At 43.9% G+C, this 19,544-nt stretch overlaps 1 protein-coding gene across 1 annotated transcript; it reads right to left on the minus strand.

Moving 5' to 3' along the window:
* Positions 1 to 1,363: 1,363 nt before the first annotated feature.
* On the minus strand, positions 1,364 to 18,924 carry Cyp2u1 (cytochrome P450 family 2 subfamily U member 1). The gene is made up of 5 exons (XM_090356712.1): positions 18,398 to 18,924; positions 14,066 to 14,701; positions 11,291 to 11,452; positions 5,536 to 5,703; positions 1,364 to 4,481 (listed from the first exon to the last, which is right to left on the minus strand). The coding sequence occupies exons 1-5, from the start codon at positions 18,897 to 18,899 to the stop codon at positions 4,306 to 4,308; spliced, it is 1,644 nt and encodes a 547-aa protein (XP_090212838.1). The 5' UTR covers positions 18,900 to 18,924; the 3' UTR covers positions 1,364 to 4,305.
* Positions 18,925 to 19,544: the final 620 nt, after the last annotated feature.

Consider the following 19,544-nt stretch of genomic DNA (forward strand, 5'->3'; position numbering starts at 1 on the left):
TGCATGTGCATGTTACAGGATGTGCATATTTTGTGCACAGAACTTACATCTTTGGCTTGAACTTGTAAACAGGATCCCAATCGTCATTAATATTAACTTGAATGTAGGACACACAACCATGAAGGGGGTCAAACAAAGCTTAGGGGATTTCAACAAGCTAGAAAGCTATTCTGCACATCGTGATGACCAAATATATTTCCATTGCAGTCATTGGCATACTTATTTAAAGAGATTCCACCTAGGCACCTGTCATCCTTGCTACTTAGGAAGGGGCCATCTAAGGATCTCCATTCAAAGCCAGCCTGGGCAAGAAAGTCTGAGACTCATATCTCCAGGTAGCCACCAGAAAAGCAGAAGTGGAGCTGTGGCTCAAGTGGACCTACCTACTCACAAGGCTGAGATTTGAGGATTAAGGCTCGAAGCCCAGGCAGGAAAGTCAGTGAGACTTTTATCTCTAATTAATCACAAAACCCCAGAAGTGAAGCTGTAGCTCAAGTGGCAGAGTGTCAGCCTTGATCAAAAAAGCTAAGGGAGAGTGTCTACACCCAGAGCCAACACAGGTCCAGTCTTTTACAGGAAGCAAAAGGTAAATGAATCCAAGGAAGAGACATCAGCTTGGTCCAAAGTCACTTTGGGCTTCTGGCATGATATTCTGTCACTTCTGTGAGAAAAGTTTCATCTTCCTTAGTTACGGACATTTCAGTAAGAAGATTGAGGACTGCTATTTTCCTTTGATGGATCTAGTCTTGAAGTTGATGATGGCACTTCAGAGAAAGCCTTATCCAGCATTTGCTGTTCTCAGGAACCACAGATTTAAAATGATCACCATACTGAGATACCATATGTTCAGTACTCAAACATATCATACTTGAGAGATAGATAGGTCCTGAAGATTTTGCCACAGGGGGCTTAGATGGATTCATCCTTCTCTCGAATGTGCTGCCTCTTAGATGTGAGATTCAAGAAAAATTGGAAATCAACCTGTATATCTCTTTGGTGCTATAATCTGCAGAGTAACTTCATTCTAAGGGTATATTTTTAGAAGATTTATTCTTCTGTTAAGACCATGCCTTGGGGTTGGAGGTTCAGTTGGTAGAGCACTAGCCAATAAGTGAAAGCATTGCATAACAAGTTCGAGTCTCCCTCCCCCCCCCCCCCCCGCAAAAAAAAACAGCCTATATTATATTTGTGCCCATCCCTTTGGAAATCTGTTTCCTCTTTCATTTCCTGACTGACATTTGACAAAAGATGAAATTTTATTTAGCAATAATACAAAAGTGCAGTCACAACACTGTCTTTATTATAATCTGAAGTTTAATGAAAGCATCAGAAACTGATAAAGATGAGAACTTAAAATTGGATGTTAGGCAGACACAAAAACATACATTTATTTTCCAATTTCAGATCAACCATGAAGTACAAAACTGTAAAGTGTCAACATGGGACAAAAGTAAAGAATTTTTTCAGTACTGTGCCACAGGGAGAGACATTTTCAAAGTACTGCTGTTTGAGGCACTGTACTTAAACGCTGAATAAACTTCTGAATCCAATTTCTCACCAAAGGTAGAGGTTTGTGTTTTGTTTTGTTTTTTCCAGGCCAGCTGCAAACTCTCTTGTTAGGAATATTAGGAATCCACATGTAAATTAAAAAATGAGAAACTTGCTAGTGCTGAATTATGAGAACAACTCAAAAGCACATGAATTTCATAGCAGGGGCAATCTGTCCATGTGGAGGTATGTATGATATAATCCACATACATATTGTCCATTCACTCAGTTCCTCTGAGTCTATTAGTTTTTATCTTATTTTTTTAAAGCCCAAATCCTCAAGGTATCCAAAATTGTCCTGTAGTCTACCAATCTGCTTTGTAAGTGCTTAATTATATTCACAAAAAGAAAAGGAGCAATATGGTAGATATCAAACACCCCAGAGTGAAGGGCCAGATATGGTAGAGCTATACAGGAGAAGATAGCAGTAGGGAAGGATGTAGCCTGGGGACAGCCTGGACAAAAGGCAGGAGACCCAATCTGAAATTTTACAAAAGCAAGAAGAGCTAGAGGTGTCGCTCAAGCACTGGCATGCATGCCTAGCAAATGTGTCAAGCCAGCAACAAAGAATGCAGGATCAAAACCAAATCAATACTTGATCATATGATGTTTCCTCTTTTTCTTTTTCCTTGTAATATGATTTGACTAAGCAACTATTGTCTCCCTGCCTGCTGTCTGCATAGCAATGTACCCAACCCCATAAAGAAAGGAGGAAAGGAAGGAAGGCAGGAAGAAAGGGAGGAGAGAAAGCAAGCAGTCAGGCTCATTTTCAGAACTAGCCTGGAGAGCCATCATAGGATAAGAATGGTTAACTGCCCAAGGTGTAGGGACAGAGGAGGAACAAGAAATAGAGAAACCTGGTATCTTTGAGGTTTGTAAAACAGAGCAAGCACAGATAGTGGTGAGTCATGGAAATCCTTCCATCCAAAGTGTTCAAGTTCTGTGTTTCCCTTTGTGTTTGAGTCTCAAATTAATGACCACTCTGAATCTTTCCTTCCTTTTTCTCTCCTTTACAAGAGCATCCATAGACCTTCCCTCCTGTAGGCATGTGAGTCCAACGCTCTTGGTTGTGGCCCAATTTGCAGCTGCCGGAAGCTTACATTCCATGTTATGCTTAAACATGGCACCATTCTACAGTTCTTTGAAATGATCCCTTTGGCAAGATACTGGTGACTCAGGCCTGTAATTCAAGCTATTCAGGAGGCTGAGAGCTGAGGCTCCAAGCTCACAGCTGGCCCAGGCAGGAAAATCCATGAGATTCTTACCTCTAATTAACCAGTAAGAGGTAAAGTGCCTGCCTTGAACCTAACAGTTAAGAGACAGTGCCCAATCCAGTTCAAGTCCTAGTCCAAGCATAAAGAAAAAGAGAGAGAGAGAGAGGGAAAAAAAGGAAAGGAACGGAAAAAAAATGACTGGGAATGTGGCTTAGTGGCATGCTTGTCTAGCATGCATGATTCCTGGGTTCAGGTCCTCAGTACCACATAAACAGAAAAAGCTGGATGTGGTTCTGTGGTTTAAGTGGTAGAGTGCTAGCCTTGAGCTAAAGAAGCTCAGGGACAGTGTCTGGGCCCTAACCACCAGGATTGGCCAAAAAAAATTGCTTTAAATGATGAACAAAGTCTACTCATTTTTTAAAAAACTGGATTAAAGTGACATTACCAAACAAATTTCCTGCTTTTATTATTTTATTTATTGATTGACTATTGGTTGTAGGTCTTGAACTCAGGGCCTGGGTGCTGTCCCTGAGCTCTTTTGCTCAATGCTAGCACTCTACCACTTTGAGCCACAGTTCTACTTCTGGTTCTTCTGGTAGTTAATTGGAGATAAGAGTCTCAGATGGACTTTTCAGCCTGGACTAGCTTTGAACTGTGAGATCCTGACTTCTCAGCCTCCTGAGTAGCTAGGATTACAGGTGTGAACCACTAATGCCAGCTATTTTTTAAACTGTGTTTACACAGAAAAGTGGACCTGCAAGTATTCAAATGATGTAGGATTCCCCCTTAGTACTCTTTTGTCCTGTCACTTGTGGACCTCCCTCTCCTGAGATTAAGCCCCTGTGAGCCACTGCGACACCCTCCCCTCTACAAGTGCATTAGGATGGAAAGGGATGCTGTTAAATTGAGGCTTTGGGATGGTTAATTGCAGCTAAGTTAATTAGAGACTATTCTGCTTGGGATGACTTTGAACCTTGATGGAGTTAGCTTTACAGGTTTGAGCCACTGGCACCAAGCTCTACCTGCTGGCTGCAAGTGGAACTGTGACTGACAGCCTGGAGTGAAAACGTTCAACCAAACTGCAAAAGTCCTGAGTTCAAGCCCTAGTCCTACATACACACACACACACACACACACACGCACGCACGCACGCACGCATGCACACACGCACACACTCAGAGCCAGAAGGTAAATGATCTTCTGCTTCTGTGTTTTTTTTGATCAGATCAAAACCTTCTGAAGCACTTGCTCAGTGCAGAGAGGCAAAGAGAAGGCAAGTTTCCACAACCCCATTTTTGCCATGGGATGAGTCTCTGAAAGGAAAGAGGGCCTGTCCCTTGATGGCAACCACTGCTTCCTGGGAGTACCACATCCTTCATGGGCATCCTGCTGGGAAGCCTCTCATATGCCCATTCCCTCTATCTTTATTCTTCCCATGTGCTAGCATCAGCCAACCGTGCATGGACTGAAGTGCTGCACGGCAGAAGAATCTGCTTAGGACATTTATTTAGCCTTGTTTACCTTTTCTTCTTGGACGCGCTCTTCATCTCTTTGAGATGGTTATATTAAAAGGATGTGGGGCTAAAGTTAGACCAAATCTTCCCGTCAGGATGGGCTGAGAACCCTCAGCTAAAGCAAAAGTGAAACTCTGCATCAGGCTCACAAACATCAGGAACAATTCCATCTTGGCCAGTTGTTCTCCCATACACACCCGTTTCCCTAAAAATGAGATAGAAAAAAAGAAATGTTATAGTACCATTTCTTTTTTCTACTTCAGAAAAGAAGTAAAAAATGATAGGAAATGTCTAGACTTTTTTGGCCAGTACAGGGACTTGAACTCAGGGCCTATGTACTGTCCTTGAGCTTTCTCAAGGCTAGAGCTCTACCACTTGAGCCACAGCACCACTTTTGGCTTTTTCTGTGTATGTGGTACCATGGAATCGAACTCAGTCTTCATGCATGCTAGGCAAGCACGCTACCAATAGGCCAAGTAACTTTTATTTCCTAAAAAAAAATCTAGCGTCTCTTGCATACAAGTTCACATTTTCATGCCAACTTTAAAACCCTGTCCTCATCTACCTAGGAAACTGAAGTCAGCAATCATGTCATGACTGGTCTCTCCTTTCCGGTCACTTAGGAGTGAAAAGGTTAGATTGGGGCCTCTGAAGCCTTCCTTGGAAAAATGTCATGTGTCCTAAAGTAAAGGACATTATGATCCGAGAACCCTTCTTACCTACCAGCCTAGCCAACCATCGGATATTATTCTTTTGCCAGTCCTGGGGCTTGAACTCAAGGCCTGGGTGCTATCTTTGAGCTTCTCTTGCTTGAGGCTAGCACTCTTGAGCCATAGCTCGACATCTGGCTTTTTTGGTAGTTTATTGGAGATAAGAGTCATGGACTTTCTTTCCTGGGCTGGCTTTGAACCTCAATCCTCAGATCTCAGCCTCCTAGGTAGCTACAGTTACAAGGATGAGCCATCCTTGCCCAACTCCAGAAATTGTTCTTAAGTCCTTTAGTTCTGTGGGGCACAACTGGAACCCAGGCTATGTGGAAAGGAAAATCAATGGTCATAAAGATGAGATTTAACCAATGTAGTTTTTGTACTGCTGGAGACCAAACCCAGGGCCTTCCTCATGGGAAGCAAATGATCTGCCACTAAGCTACACCCCTGATCTGCTTCATTTTAAAAATGATGCCATTAAACACACACAGACACCCATACATACAGACATATAGACACAGACACAGATGTAGACACATGGGTTTAACCAACCTATGCCAAAAGGTATAAAGGTTTCTTTTTTTATAAGTTGTCCTTGTTCATCCAGAAATCGATTAGGATAGAAATCATCTGGTTTCTCCCAAATGGCTGGGTCTCTGTGTATCGACCACAAGTTAGGTAAAACCACAGTGCCTTTAGGAATGGTATACCCCTGGAGAACTACAACAAACAAACAAACAAACGAGAAGCAAAAACACAGCATCATTCCACATGCTTAAGCGTTATCCTTAAACATTACTATTTAAAAGCACAAACATGTTGTTACATATTCAGCATTTTAATTGTCCAAAACTAAAGTCTAGGGTCCCTAAAGTCAGGGACAAATATCAGATTGTCAGTTTTTATGCTTGTCTGTCCAGCAGCAGAACCCAGCTTGACACAGGGAAGATGCTTTGATGGATATCAAGTTAATGAATTCAGTGAAATAATAACATCACAATTAAGAAAACAATACTAAATGCAGCCATAAAATTCAATGTATATTTGTGAAAATGGAAAATCGAAGGGATGGCTGGGCCTTAGAGATTTGGGGGAGAATGATGAAAGAGGTGACGCTGAAGAAGATATTCTGTGCTCATAAACTGACACGTTTACATGGAACTCACTTATACAACTATTTAAGGATACTTTTTTAAAAAAGAGAAACACTAAGAAATAATCAGTCTGGATAAACTTTTCCTAAGAATTATAAATTCCTATGATTTGCATAAAACAGTTCACAGAGTTTTCTGTGCACACAACAGGATGAGAGGGTAAACTGAGATAATAGGAGGTGCAGGAATCTGCATGGGGTGTGTCTGTGTGTGTGTGTGTGTGTGTGTGTGTGTGTGTGTGTGAGTTGCACTCTGGAGTCCAAGCTGCCCTTAAACTTGAAATCTTCCTTCCCCAGCCTCCTGAGAGCTTGGATTAGCCACCTGTACCAAAGATGCCCCTCCTCCAGAGAGCTCCCTCCACCAGGCCATTGAGACTGGAGACTGACAGGCGCTAAGAGCCAGCGCCCCAACAGTGGGTGTGGGGGGGTGTGCGCCAAAACCTGGTGGGGTGCTTTACTGCTGGGAGCCTTTGGCAAGCTGGCACCAATGCGGCTACTCAGCTGAGACACAGAAAGACACACAGCCATTGTTAAGGCCATATGCCTCCAGCAGAAATAAGGGGTGCACTCTGCCCTACTATGGAAAGAAAGAGCGAGCGGGGAGGGTAGACCAGCAAAGCCGAGCTTTCTCTCTCTCTCTCTCTCCTCTCTCTCCCTCTCTCCTCCCTCCCTCCCTCCCTCCCTCCCTCCCTCCCTCCCTCCCTCCCTCCCTCCCTCCCTCCCTCTCTCTCTCTCTCTCTCTCTCTCTCTCTCTCTCTCTCTCTCTCTCTCTCTCTCTCTCTCTCCCTCCCTCCCTCCCTCTCTCTCTCCCTCCCTCCCTCCCTCTCTCTCTCTCTCTCCCTCCCCCTCCCCTTCTCTCCCTCCCCCTTCCCCCCTCTCTCTCTGAGAATCAGAAAGGCGCTGCTCCGCTCTTCTGCAGAAATCCCCAAGCGCACATCCTCAGCTGGGCCTGGCCTCTGGGAAGAGGGTGGAAAACTAGTACCAGTTGTGCTAGCTAGCTGGGGCCCAGGTGTGCAAGTGCACACAACCTTTGGGAATGTGTGGGAGCACCAGCAAAGGCCGCATGCTCAGACCCAGGATCTGGGTCACCAGATTCTTCAACCCATTCAGTGGTGCTAAATACACAAGCCAGGCCACAACCAGCAACTGCGTATGGCCATGGGCACACTCCTACTGGGAATTGAGGACACGCCCCACTATTGGGAATTGAGAACATGCCCTGCCTAAGGTCAGAAAAACCAAAAGAGCACCTACAGCTGGGCCCTACTGCTGGACATCAGGTGTGCAAGATCACCACAGCTGTGCTATCCAGCTGAGACATAGGCACGCGCACAAATAGCAAGTGCCAACCACCATTTGAAACAGGCAGGCATGTGTGCAACAGTTACCCACTCATACCAGGAATCAGGTATGTGTGCAATAGAACCAAAGGTACACATCAATAGCTGGTCCCTGCTGCTGAGAACCTGGTGGACAAGCCCTAACAGCTGCACTATCTAGCTGAATCCCAGGTATACACACAGATAACTGTGAGCCACTGCTGGGAACCAGTAGACATTCCAGCAAAGGCGGTGTGCCCCTGCTGGAACCCAGCTCTACACAATTCCTAACCCTAGAAATACCAAAAGCGCACTTCCACAGCTGGACCCGGCTATCCAAAGTCAGCTAGGGAGACAATAACAATTTCATTATTGGGCTGAGAACTACACATATGCACAGATACCCAGAGAGAACCACCAGCCCCAAACCAAGTAAAGACCACCTCCTATTGGCCACCAGCAGACCACACTAATAGCAATAATTGGCAAGCCCTAAAGTACCAATGCAGAAATCACCGCGATAAATCATGAAATTTATAAATAACCAAGGTCCCACACAAACCCCAAAGGAACTAAGAGTGAAGAGATAGGAGACAAGACACCATTCAGAGATGATATTAGACCTGCCAAAGAAATAAAAAGAGAATTCCAAAAATCATTCCAGGAATATAAACAGGAAATGGCTAAGGAATTTCTCAATATTAAAATAGAAGTGGAGGGAGACAAAAATAGATAAAGTTTATACTTCTTTAGATGGGATGAACACCCTCAAATCAGATATGATGGGCTCCATGTCCACAATGCAAACCAAAATAGAAGCTATAGGTAATAGAATAACTGAGATGGAAAATAGAGTATCAGGAACAGAAGATAAAACACAAGAGCTGGAACAGAGACAACAATCTGGAAAAAATTGGTCAGAATTCACCAAAGAGAAGTCCAAAAATGGGAAGACACAGCCAGGAAATCTAATCTTTGTATGATTGGAATCGATGAAGTGAAGGAGTTTCAAATGAAGGGAATGCAACACTCATTTACCAGGATTACAGCAGAAAACTTCCCAGTCTCAAAAAAAGACAATCTCACCCACATAACAGAAGGCTATAGATCATGTAATAAACAAGACCCCAGAGGGAACTCTTCCAGACACATGATAGTAAAAACATGAGACCTGAATAATAAGGAGCTGATCATAAACACTGCAAAAACAAAGAAAGAACATTACTTCAATGGAAAGAAAATTAGAATCACTGCAGACCTCTTCACACAAACCCTTAATGCAAGAAGAGTATGGAAAAATATCATCCAAGCCCTGAAGATCAAGAAGTGACAACCTAGACTGATATATCCAGCAAAATTAGCATTTACATTTGAGGGAGAAACAAAAATATTTCATAATGAAACAAAAATATTCATATGAATTCATGCACACTAAGCCAACATTACAAAAATATTAAATAATCAAGATCAAAGAGCAGAACAGCAGGAAATCACATCAAGAAGCTATCACCTATAGATCAGTAGGTACAAAGGGGGTGAAAAAGAGAGAGAAACTCAGAAGGAATAATAAATAATGACAAAGGATGCTAACCATTTCTCCATAACCCTAAATGTGAACCGTCATAACAATCAAATCGAAAGAAGAACAGCAGATTGGATTAAAAAATGAGACCCATCAATTTGCTGTCTCCAGAGACCCACCTCACTGCCAAAGACAGAAACAAACACCATCTGAAGGGATGGAATTTTTTTTTTTCATTCTAATGCACCATTCAAAAAAGCAGGAGTAACAATCTTAATTTCTAACAAAATTAACCTCTGAGTAAAATCAGTACATAAAGATAAAGATGGCCACTATATATTAGTAAAGGGGTCAATTCATAACCAGAATATTACAGCTATCAACATTTATTCTCCCAACATGGGAGCACCTCAGTATGTCAAGCAATAGGACAAGATAGACTCAAATACAGTCATAGTGGGAGATTTCAATACTTCACTCTCACCAAAGGACAGATCAGCCAAGCAAAAGATAAGCAAAGAAACCTCTGAATTAAATGACACCATAGCCCAGCTGGGCTTAGCATATATACACAGAATTTTCCACCCAATGGCAAAACACTATACATTTTTCTCTGTAGCCCACAGAACATTCTCCAAAATAGATCATATAATAGTTCACACAAAGATCCTAAGCATATACAAGAGGATTGACATAATCCCCTGCATTCTATCTGACCACAGTGGCATCAGACTAGTTCTAAACAACATAGTACAGTGTAAAAAACACTCAAACACATAGAAGTTAAATAACACACTTCTGAATAACACTTCTGTAACACTTGGGTTACGGAACAAATCAAAGAAGAAATTGAGCACTTCTTACAATACAAGGATAATGAAAGTATATCACAAGGGAACTTATGGGACACAGCAAAAGCAGTCCTAAGGGGTAAATTACTCACCCTAGGAGCCCATATTAAAAACACAGAAAAAAAACTCATGTAGATAACCTAAAGAAGCAATTAAAGCACCTAGATGAGCAAGAAAAACTCTGAAACAACTAGAAGGACAGAAATAGCAAACATAAAATCTGAAATATCTGAGATTGAAATAAGTTCTATTATAAATTACATAAATTTAGTAAGTCAAAAAGCTGTTTTTTTGAAAGGGTCAACAAAATCGACAGACCCCTGGCAAGATTAATCAAAAAAAGGAGAGGGGAGACTCAAACAAAATTAGAGATGCCACGGGAACAATCACAACAGACGTTCAAAAAATTCAGACCATTATGAATAAGTACTTCCAAGGCTTATAGTCAATGAAACAGGAAAATTTAGAAGAAATGTAGGTTTTTTTAAAAAAATAAACATATGCTGCCAACATTGAGCCAAGAAGAGATAAGTCAGTTGAACAAACCAATTTCATACAACGAGATAGCGGAAGCAATCAGATACATGCCAACTAAGAAGAGCCCAGGCCCAGATGGCTTCACTGCATAATTCTGTAAGACTTTTAAAGATGAGTTAATACTTTTACTCTTGAAACTGTTCTGAGAAATAGAAACAGAAGGAGTCATCCTAAACTAGTGGTAGAGTTCATGCCTAGCATGCACAAAGCTTTGGATTTGATTCCCCGGTACCACATACACAGAAAAAGCCAGAAGTGGTGCTGGGGCTCAAGTGGTAGAGTGCTAGCATTGAGAAAGCTCAGTGACAGTGCTCAGGCCCTGAGTTCAAGCCCCAGGACTGGAAAAAATAAAAATAAAAGAAAGAAAAAAATACTAGCCAACAGAATCCAGAGATAAATAAAAAAAATATACGTTACGATCAAGTAGGCTTCATCTCACAGAATCAAGGCTGGTTTAATATTCACAAATCAATTAATATATCACGTCTCACTGTAAGGAAGAGAAGGACAGGGATACCTCTAAAAATCAGACAAGCTCCTTCTAAAATGGTCATTTCATGTTTGGTTACAGGTTTTTCATATTGAAGTAGGTCAATTCCTTCATTCCATAATTAGACTAGCTCTCCTGACTTCCATCAAGAGGATAAGAAGCAATCCTGTAGTTTGCTTGTTGTTTTCTGCCATCACAATGGATCTAAGTCTTGGCATTATTTGTTCTGGTGGTCTAAGCATGGGTGCCGGTGGAGTCCAGAGAGCTTACAGTAAAACTGCAGTGCTTGAATGCCAGCACCACTGCGAATGAAGAGTGAGCATCCACTGGCCATTTCACTGTCTAGAACACAGTGTTAGCTCCCATGGCTGCCACTGCCTTCTGCTTAGCTGCATGGACTGGGGCTACTTCTGGAGCAGGAAGACCCCGACTTGCCTGTTTTCTCTGAGGTCATGTGAGGAATGGCAAGTGGCACCACCACTGTCAGCCTCTGCACTTCCATGATGGTGGCTTCTGTGTAGGGCATGTGTGCCTTGTCCATGAGGGAGGGGGCTCGCTCACAGCCAATGACCCTTTCAATTTCTTCATGAACCTTCTCTGTGCAGAAAATAAGCAAACGAGACAAAGGAGACGTGAAGCCTGGGAGAGTTGAACATGCATCTTATACCCACTTCCTTTTACCGCTTACATGAAAGGGATGGGTAGGATGTGTCAGACTGGCTCAGCCTCAGGCTCCGAACTGGTCAGGTACATCTGGTGTGGAGGAAGGAGTGGCTGTGCCATACTAGGTCTTGGAGGGAGGCTAGTAGAACTGATGGAAGGGCACGTCTCACTTCTCATTCTCTCTGGAGTCACTCTCCATGGGGGAAGGAAAAAGCTAAGTTAAGTGGCTGGGGGCTCAACAGAGTAGAGGGAGAGCCTGTGGGAGTGAGCAATCCCAGCTCAAGTGGGAAGCCAGAAGCAACCCATGCTTGCTCTTTTCTTTTTATAACAACCCACGATTGTGGGAACTAACTGGGATCCTCTGAGTACAACATGCATTCTCTACAGGGTGTCTCAGTGACCTTGCTCTACCTTGGGCTCCCTCTTGAAGGTCACAGAAGTAAGGAATTAGGAACTGGGGCCAGCAGTCATGTGAATAGTAGCTTAGAGGTAGATCCTGCAATCTTAAATCTATAAATGACTGTGGCTCAGCCAGTCTCTAGACTGCACTTTCGTGAGTAATCCTAGAGTAGAATTGTCAAGGTTAAGCTACTCTTAGATTCTGGATCCCCAGAAACTATATGATCTAATAATAGTTTTATTCGAAAAGATGCTAAATGCTGGGTTAATTTGTAACTCGGTGCATGACTAAAGGCAGGCACCATTCTATCTGTAGTAAGAATAGTGGTCCCTTCAAAATAGCCACACCTTAATCTCCTACTATTTTGTAAATGTGCTACATCACCTGCCTGGTGTCTCCAGTTCCATTTTCTGTTGCCACAAGAAAATGGCCAGAGGCTGGATACATTATCAAGAAAAGAGGTTTGTGCACCTTGAGGTTTTGGAAGTTGCAAATAAGAAATCAAGCAGCACCATTTAAATATCCTCTGGCAAAGGATCTTTTGGCCAGGCCAGTGTGGTAGATGGTAAGCATGTGGGAACAAGCAATCACAGCACGAACAGGATGCAGAGGGATGCAGAGGCCCAGCTTGCTCTTGAATAGCAACCCATTATTGTGGGAACTAACTGGGGTCCTCTGAGAGCTATATTAATCCTGTACAACCCTGTAGAGGAGCTCCGTTCCTCCTTTTAATGCTCGAAAACCTCTCTGCCATTACCATGCTGAGAACCAAACTTCTAAACATGACCTTTTAGGAGGCTCCATAGCACATTGGTACAAAGACTATGCTAATCTAACTCAGTGAAGGACCAGGAGACAGGGGGGTTGTTTTGGATGATCTTATTTGTAGTGGGCTGCCTGATGAGGCTGCAGTCTACTACGCAGCACATACATGAGCACATGCATGCCCTGTGGATTTTAGTGAGGCTGTGATCATCTTAGTGGAAGCACACTCTGTGACCACCACAGAGTGATGAAGTCACCTCATGATACATTTCACAGAGCACATCTCTGTCATTAAGGGAATGCATGCCTGCATGCCTGTTCACAGTTTTAAAATCAGGGAACCTCTCCTAGTTGAGTCAAAGAGGAGGAGGAGGAGAAAAGAGAGAGAGACAGAGAGACAGAGAGACAGAGAGAGAGAGAGAGAGAGAGAGAGAGAGAGAGAGAGAGAGAGAGAGAGAGAGAGAGAGAGAGAACTATGATTTCTGAGACTGGAGGGAGTTATCAGCCAAAGAGGCTGGGAATAGCAAGGAAGTGAATTCTCTTGGGTCTCCTGAAAGGAGCCAAACCTTGCCTGCATTTATTTTTCATCCAGTGAGAGGCATGTATATGAATTTTAACATATAGTACTATGAGATCACAAATTTTTGTGGTCATGATTATGTTTGTAATAATTTGTTATAGCAGCAACAGAAATGAATATATATTATTCTCCTTTATTTATCTATTGGAATTGACAGAGTAAAACTAGCTGTGTGGGCCTCGATTCTCCACTCTTGAGTCACTGTGAACATTAGAATTCCTGAGCTCTAAAATGTCCTGCAACACTCAAGACCTTCTACCATTGAAGATTTCACACAGAATGAGACATAGAGAGAAAATCAGGGTGACCATACTTCTCCTATTTAGACATTTGAGCTTTCACTTCTGACCTCTTACCAACTTTCCGTGAATTGCAAGTATTTAATTTTGTGTTCCAGCCTAGAGGCATTAGTGCTTAGACAGATCACAGTGTTTATTTAGTACTCCTGATTTAAATCATCTGGACTTGCCATGAATAAAGGACAGATGAGATGGGCTCAGTGGCTTATGCTTGTTAATACTAGCTACACAAAAGAATTAGATTTGAGGATCACAGTTCAAATCTAGCTCAAGCTGGAAAATCCATGAGACTCTTATCTCTCACTATCAAAAAGCTGGAAGTAGAGTTGTGGCTCAAGTGGTAAAGTGGAAAGCTGAGTGAAAAAGCTAAGGACAGTTCCTAGGTAAACTTTAAGCCCCAGTATTCAGAGAGAAAGGGGGAGGGAGGGACAGGGAGAGAAAGAGGAAGAGGGAGAGGGAGGAAGGAAGGGAGAGAGGGGGAGAGAACCAGATGAATTATTTACCTTGTACATCAGGATTCAGTGACATATACAGCAGGCACCAAAGCAAAGAGTTGGTTGTGGTATCAGTGCCAGCAATGAAGAGATCGCCAATGATATAAAATAGATAGTCTTCATTAAAACTACTATTGCTGTTGTTTTTCTTCTCCTCCTCCACGTGAAGCAAGTACATATCTATGAAATCCTGGGGATTCTCATTGTCCAGAGACTCTCGATGATCTTTGATGATTTTTTTGAGGAAGCTGGTTATATCCTTTTCAATTTGTCTCACTTCCTTAAATGGTCCAAAGGGGAGGTAATAAAGCCAGGGGCATATGTTCACGAGGAGGAGCTGTTTGTTCAGACAAATTTCTAATCCCCGAGACATAAAACTAAGCATCTTCTTAAATTCCCCATTAGCGTAATCAAAGCGTTGGCCAAAGCACAAGGAACAGATGACATTAGACACAGCACTATTAATAATGGGGAAAGGGTTGAAGGGATCTTTTCCGTGTTTCTGCATTTCCTCCTTGACAAATTTGAACTCCTCGATAATCTTGGGCTCCAAGCTAAGCTTTCCCAAACCAAAATGGCGAAGAGTTGAGTGTGAGAACTTTCTCTGCTGCTTCCACACTGGACCGTAGTGTGCGAACACAAGCCCTGCAGAAGTACATGGGTAAAGGAAGGTGAGAGAGAACACTGCCTGCTCACACTAATTATACCCAACCAAGAAGGAAGCATAGCCACAACTCTCAAGGTTCTTGTGAAAAATCATCTACTCAGGTAAAGACCACCAGTCATGAAGGACAGCTAGGAAAGTTTACTTAGGAGGATACTTTAGGCTCAATAACAGAAATTAGCTCCAACTAAATTAAGAGAATTTGCTATAGGTATATAATCAATAGTGACTTCTGGCACAATGAATACCAGTAAGTGTCAATGCCAAAATTGAGTGTGCATTTAAATGTCCTTTTGTGTTTTTTGGTGGTGTTGGGAATTGAACTAAGGGCCTCACATGTGCTAGGCAGGCACTCTACGGAGCCACAGATCCATATCTGGTTTTCTGAGTGGTCTGTTGAAGGTAAGTCCCATGGACTATCTTACTATCTTGGCCTCCTAAGTAGCTAGAATACAAGTGTGAGCCATCAGCACTCACTAAAGCATATTTGTATAATTACTATTATTGGCCATGACCTTTGCCTAGTGGTAGAGTGCTGACTAGCATGTATGAGGCGCTAGGTTTGATGCCTCAGTATCACACACTCAGAAAAGGCAGAAGTGGAGCCTGGAGTTTGGTCTAGTGTTAGAGTGCTTGCTTACCATGCACAAAGGTTTGATTCCTTGTCAAGGAACTGAGCCTTCTCTCAAGATTAAAGATCTGAGCAATTTAACATGAGCTGACAGCCATCAAGCAAGAGGTGGCCAAGGTGACAAGGACTGAGAATGCCAGGGATAAGAGGCATGGCAGATTTAGTGGCTGGAGAATTACTGAGAAACTACCTACTTTCTATTGCCAGTGAAATAGAATATCAATCAATTTGGATAAAATTGAGATACCTTAAGTATCTAGTGTGTACAGATTTTTTTTTTAATACCAAATAAAGCTATGCTGTTTTGTTTTCCTGCCACTTTTGGGGCTTGAACTTGGGGCATGAGTTCTGTCCCTGAGCATTTTTACTCAAGGTTAGTAAAAGGTTATGATTTCAGTCATATCTTTGCTTTTGGCTCCCCAACTTCCCGTTCCTTGCCCAGGTCCTGGGGCTTGAATTTATAGTCTGGGCATTGCCTCTGGGCTTCTTTGTGGTAGTGCTCTAACAAGTGAGCCATGTCATCCCCTCCTGGCCTTTTCTGACAGTTGATTGGAGATAAGACACTCACAGACTCTCCTACCTGGGCTGGCTTTAAGCTGGCTTTAAACTATGATCCTCAGATCGTAGCCTCCTGAGTACCTAGGTGCCTTACAAACCCTGAGTTCTTTAAGAATCTGAAGCAAAAGCAGTAGACAAACAAGGTGGTTTTGCTCTCAAAAGTTCCCATTTCAAATAGTTTATAATAAAAAATGTGAACAGTAAGCTCACTTTATTTACTAGTTTACTACATGGGGTTTTTGACCAAGTATAGTAAAAAAATTAATTAAAAATAAAAATTTCAGAAAGAAAAAAAATTTTCCACTCACACCTTCTAGCTCAATGGAGGAGAAACTCTTGGTCAGTTGTGTGTTATTGTCATTGTGTGATCTGCTAAGTGTTTCCTTGCCCTTAATTTTATGAAAATTTGCCTCTCTAAAACCAAGAGGACCCAAAGAGTCCTTAATGTAAGTAAAAATTTGAGCTTTGGTGAAGGGCAACCTGACTTTCATGGGACTTGAGCAGTCATGGGAAAAGCAAATCAAGAACCCACACAGTATTTGAAATAAGGAGCATGAAGTAAGATGTAGTTTATAGTGAGCAATATTAATTTGCGCCACAGTGATGTTGTGATATAAAGTGGCGTACTCCATGTGGTCTCAAGAGTGGGTGCTCTGTGCTGTACATGTGCTTTCTACAGAATGTGTCTTGCTTTTACACCATCATAAATCATAAGGGCCCCCGATTCTACCTCTAAAACCGGCTACATTTGTCTATTTCAGCCTGCCTGCTGTAGACACACATTTGCAGCATGCCCGTGCCTGCCTTAATCTTGGGATAATATTCCAAGAGATTGACTGACTAGAATACCTTTGGCCTTTGTGGGCTGCTTATCTCTCCTGGCAGCCATGGCATCTGAAGAGAACCAAGTAGAAGCAGGGCAGCACATGGGATGGCATGGAGAAAGTGAGGTATACGTTTCCACTTGGCACATTTAAAGTATTCTGACCACTATTCCTTGTTTAAAATCTCTATGTGCTGAGTAACTCTGGCTTTATCCTGATCCCCAAAGCCCTCATCCCTTCATTCCCTTTTCTAAAGACAGGAAATACCAATTCATTTAAAAGAGAATTCTGAGCTCCTTACCTATACCATGCAGTAATGGCACAGGAATGAGCCTCCAGTGGTGATGGCCTATATTCAGTTCCAAGGTTAGGAAATCTGGGGTTTATAAGCTGATGAAGGGAAACATGTAGGCAATAAAAGTGGATTTGACAAGGAAACCCAGTCTATCTGGAAGGGCAGTGAGCAGAAGCTTCCAGAGAAAAAGCCACTTCACTTAGCATTTATCTAATGGGCATTAGGGACTCAAAGAAGTTTTGGCCCTACCAGCCAATAAGATGATAAAGGGGGACCAATTGTTGGAGTGTTGTATTTCACCAACAGTAGACAGCATACTTTTCAAATTGTAGGTTGTGCAACTTCAACTCCCCATAGAGTAACAAGACTTTGGGTTTCTCCATAGCTTGCACTCTGTCACTTAGGTCACACTTCCATTTCTTGCTTTGGGGTCGTTAATTGGGGAGTAGAGTTTCAGGGATTTTCCTCCTAAGGCTGACTTTGAACTGTGTGTGAGGACTATCTTTTCATTTGGGCTACTAGAGGTTGCTACCAGGGTGTTGCAATGGTTCATTTACCACTGAGTTACATACATCCCAGCCAAGAACTTTGTTTACCAGTCCTGGGACTTGGACTTCCAGCCTGGGGCACTGTCTTTAAGCTTTATCTGCTCAAGGCAAGCACTCTACCACTTGAGCCACAGCTCCCCTTCCAGCTTTTTGTAGGTTAATTGGAGGTAAGTCTCACAGATTTTCCTGCTGGAGCTGGCTTTGAATCACCATCCTCAGACAGCAGCCTCTTGAGCAGCTAAAAGGAGCTACCATTTCCAAGGTTTTTTTTTTTGTTTTGTTTTGTTTTTGACCAGTCCTGGGGCTTGAACTCAGGGCCTGAGCACTGTCTTTGGGTTTTCTCAAGGCTAAAGCTCTACCACTTGAGCCACAGCACCATTTCTGGCTTTTTTCTATATATGTGGTACCAAGGAATCGAACCCTGGTCCTCCTTCATGCTAGGCAAGCACTCTATCACTGGGGCAAACTCCTGGTGTTGTTGTTTTTAAGAGGAAAATGCCTTGTTAAACTCTTAGGTGTTAAAACTCACCAGATGTACATAATCCACTTCCCTCTTTCTAACAGGGCCCACGTTTAGAGCTGTTGGGGATCAAAAGCTGAGGAGTGAGGCCTCATCTGGGAGGAGAGACCTCTATTGTATCACAATCTGATGTCCTTTGCCTCACCCCTTGTTATGGTCCCCTCGATCTCTTGAGGTTCCCTCTGCTGCTGTTAGACTCTGCAAGTCCTGTGGCCTCTTCCAAGCACGCCCCCCATCCCTCTCTGCAGGGAGGGGGGGTCTCAGCCCACCAGGTCCCCAGCCCCCCCTCCCCCTGGCTCACCCTTCTCCTTGGTGACCAGAGAGATGAGCGGCACCCTCGGGCGGTCGCTGAACACCTCGGCCTGCTGCACCAGCGCCTGGCGCACGCTGTGGAAGTCGTTGAGCACCACCACCGGGTAGTGGCCGATGAAGAAGCTGAAGATGTTGCCGTACACGCGAGTCAGTTTGGACAGGAGCACTTGGGGGCCCACGGCCGTGGAGTCCACCCCTGCGGCCCTGGCCGGGCGGCCCAGCCAGCCCGAGCCGTAGCGCCGCAGGAAGGACGGCAGCAGCACCGGTCCGTAGTTGCCCACCAGGGGCCAGGGAGTGGGCCCGGGAGGGAGGCCCCGCGCCCGGTGCCATCTCAACCAGCTCCAGCCCAGCAGCGCGACCAGGCCGCACAGCAGCAGCGCGCCTCCGCTCGGGTCCAGCTGCAGCAGCAGCCCGGGGACAGCTCGGAGGAGCCGCACCGGCCAGATCGGGTCGTCGGCGGCCGGGGCCTGAGGCTGTGCCCGCGAGGACATGCTCGGATCCCCGGGCTGGCCGGGCGCCGCGCGCTCCCCGGGACCGCCTGCAGCTCACTGCCCGCTGGAAGGTCAGCCGCGGGGACCGGGATACCAGCCGCGCCTCTGATTGGCTGAGCCCAGCGGGCTGTCCCCGCCTCTTCCAATCAGCAGCGCATACTTCTGTTACTCCACAGAGAAGGTTGGCTGCGGGAGGGGCTGGAGGGTCGGGAGGGGTGGGGGCTGCAGGAAAGAAAGGTCCCGCGTGTCTCCAAGGCTACACCCCTTTTCTATAGCTCAGGTTTGTCCTGGCTGCCCCTAAAATAGGGCCCTGGTTTTTAGGGATTTTGTCAACCAAGGGCAGAAACCCTCGCAGGTTGTCCAGGAGAGTTGCAAGCTATTAATCGAAGTCACTATTAATATATGAATTAGCTATTACCATAATATGCATTAATAAATGGGAAAGATGATTAAGAATGGCATCATACTTTGAAAACGAAGTTTGCCTTCCAAAGATCTTTTGGGTTTGAACTCAGGCCTTGTGCTTGCTAAGCTAAGGGGCTTTGTGACTTGGGCCATGCCCCTGCCTCATGTGCTTATGTATTTATTTAGTTATTTTTGGAGTAAGGTCTTACCCTTACTACTCTGTTAAGTGATCCTCATTCT

This window comes from Megascapheus bottae, chromosome 23 (genome assembly GCF_031878675.1).
Source record: "Megascapheus bottae isolate mThoBot1 chromosome 23, mThoBot2.hap1, whole genome shotgun sequence".
In the NCBI taxonomy this organism is placed as follows: Eukaryota; Metazoa; Chordata; class Mammalia; order Rodentia; family Geomyidae; genus Megascapheus; species Megascapheus bottae.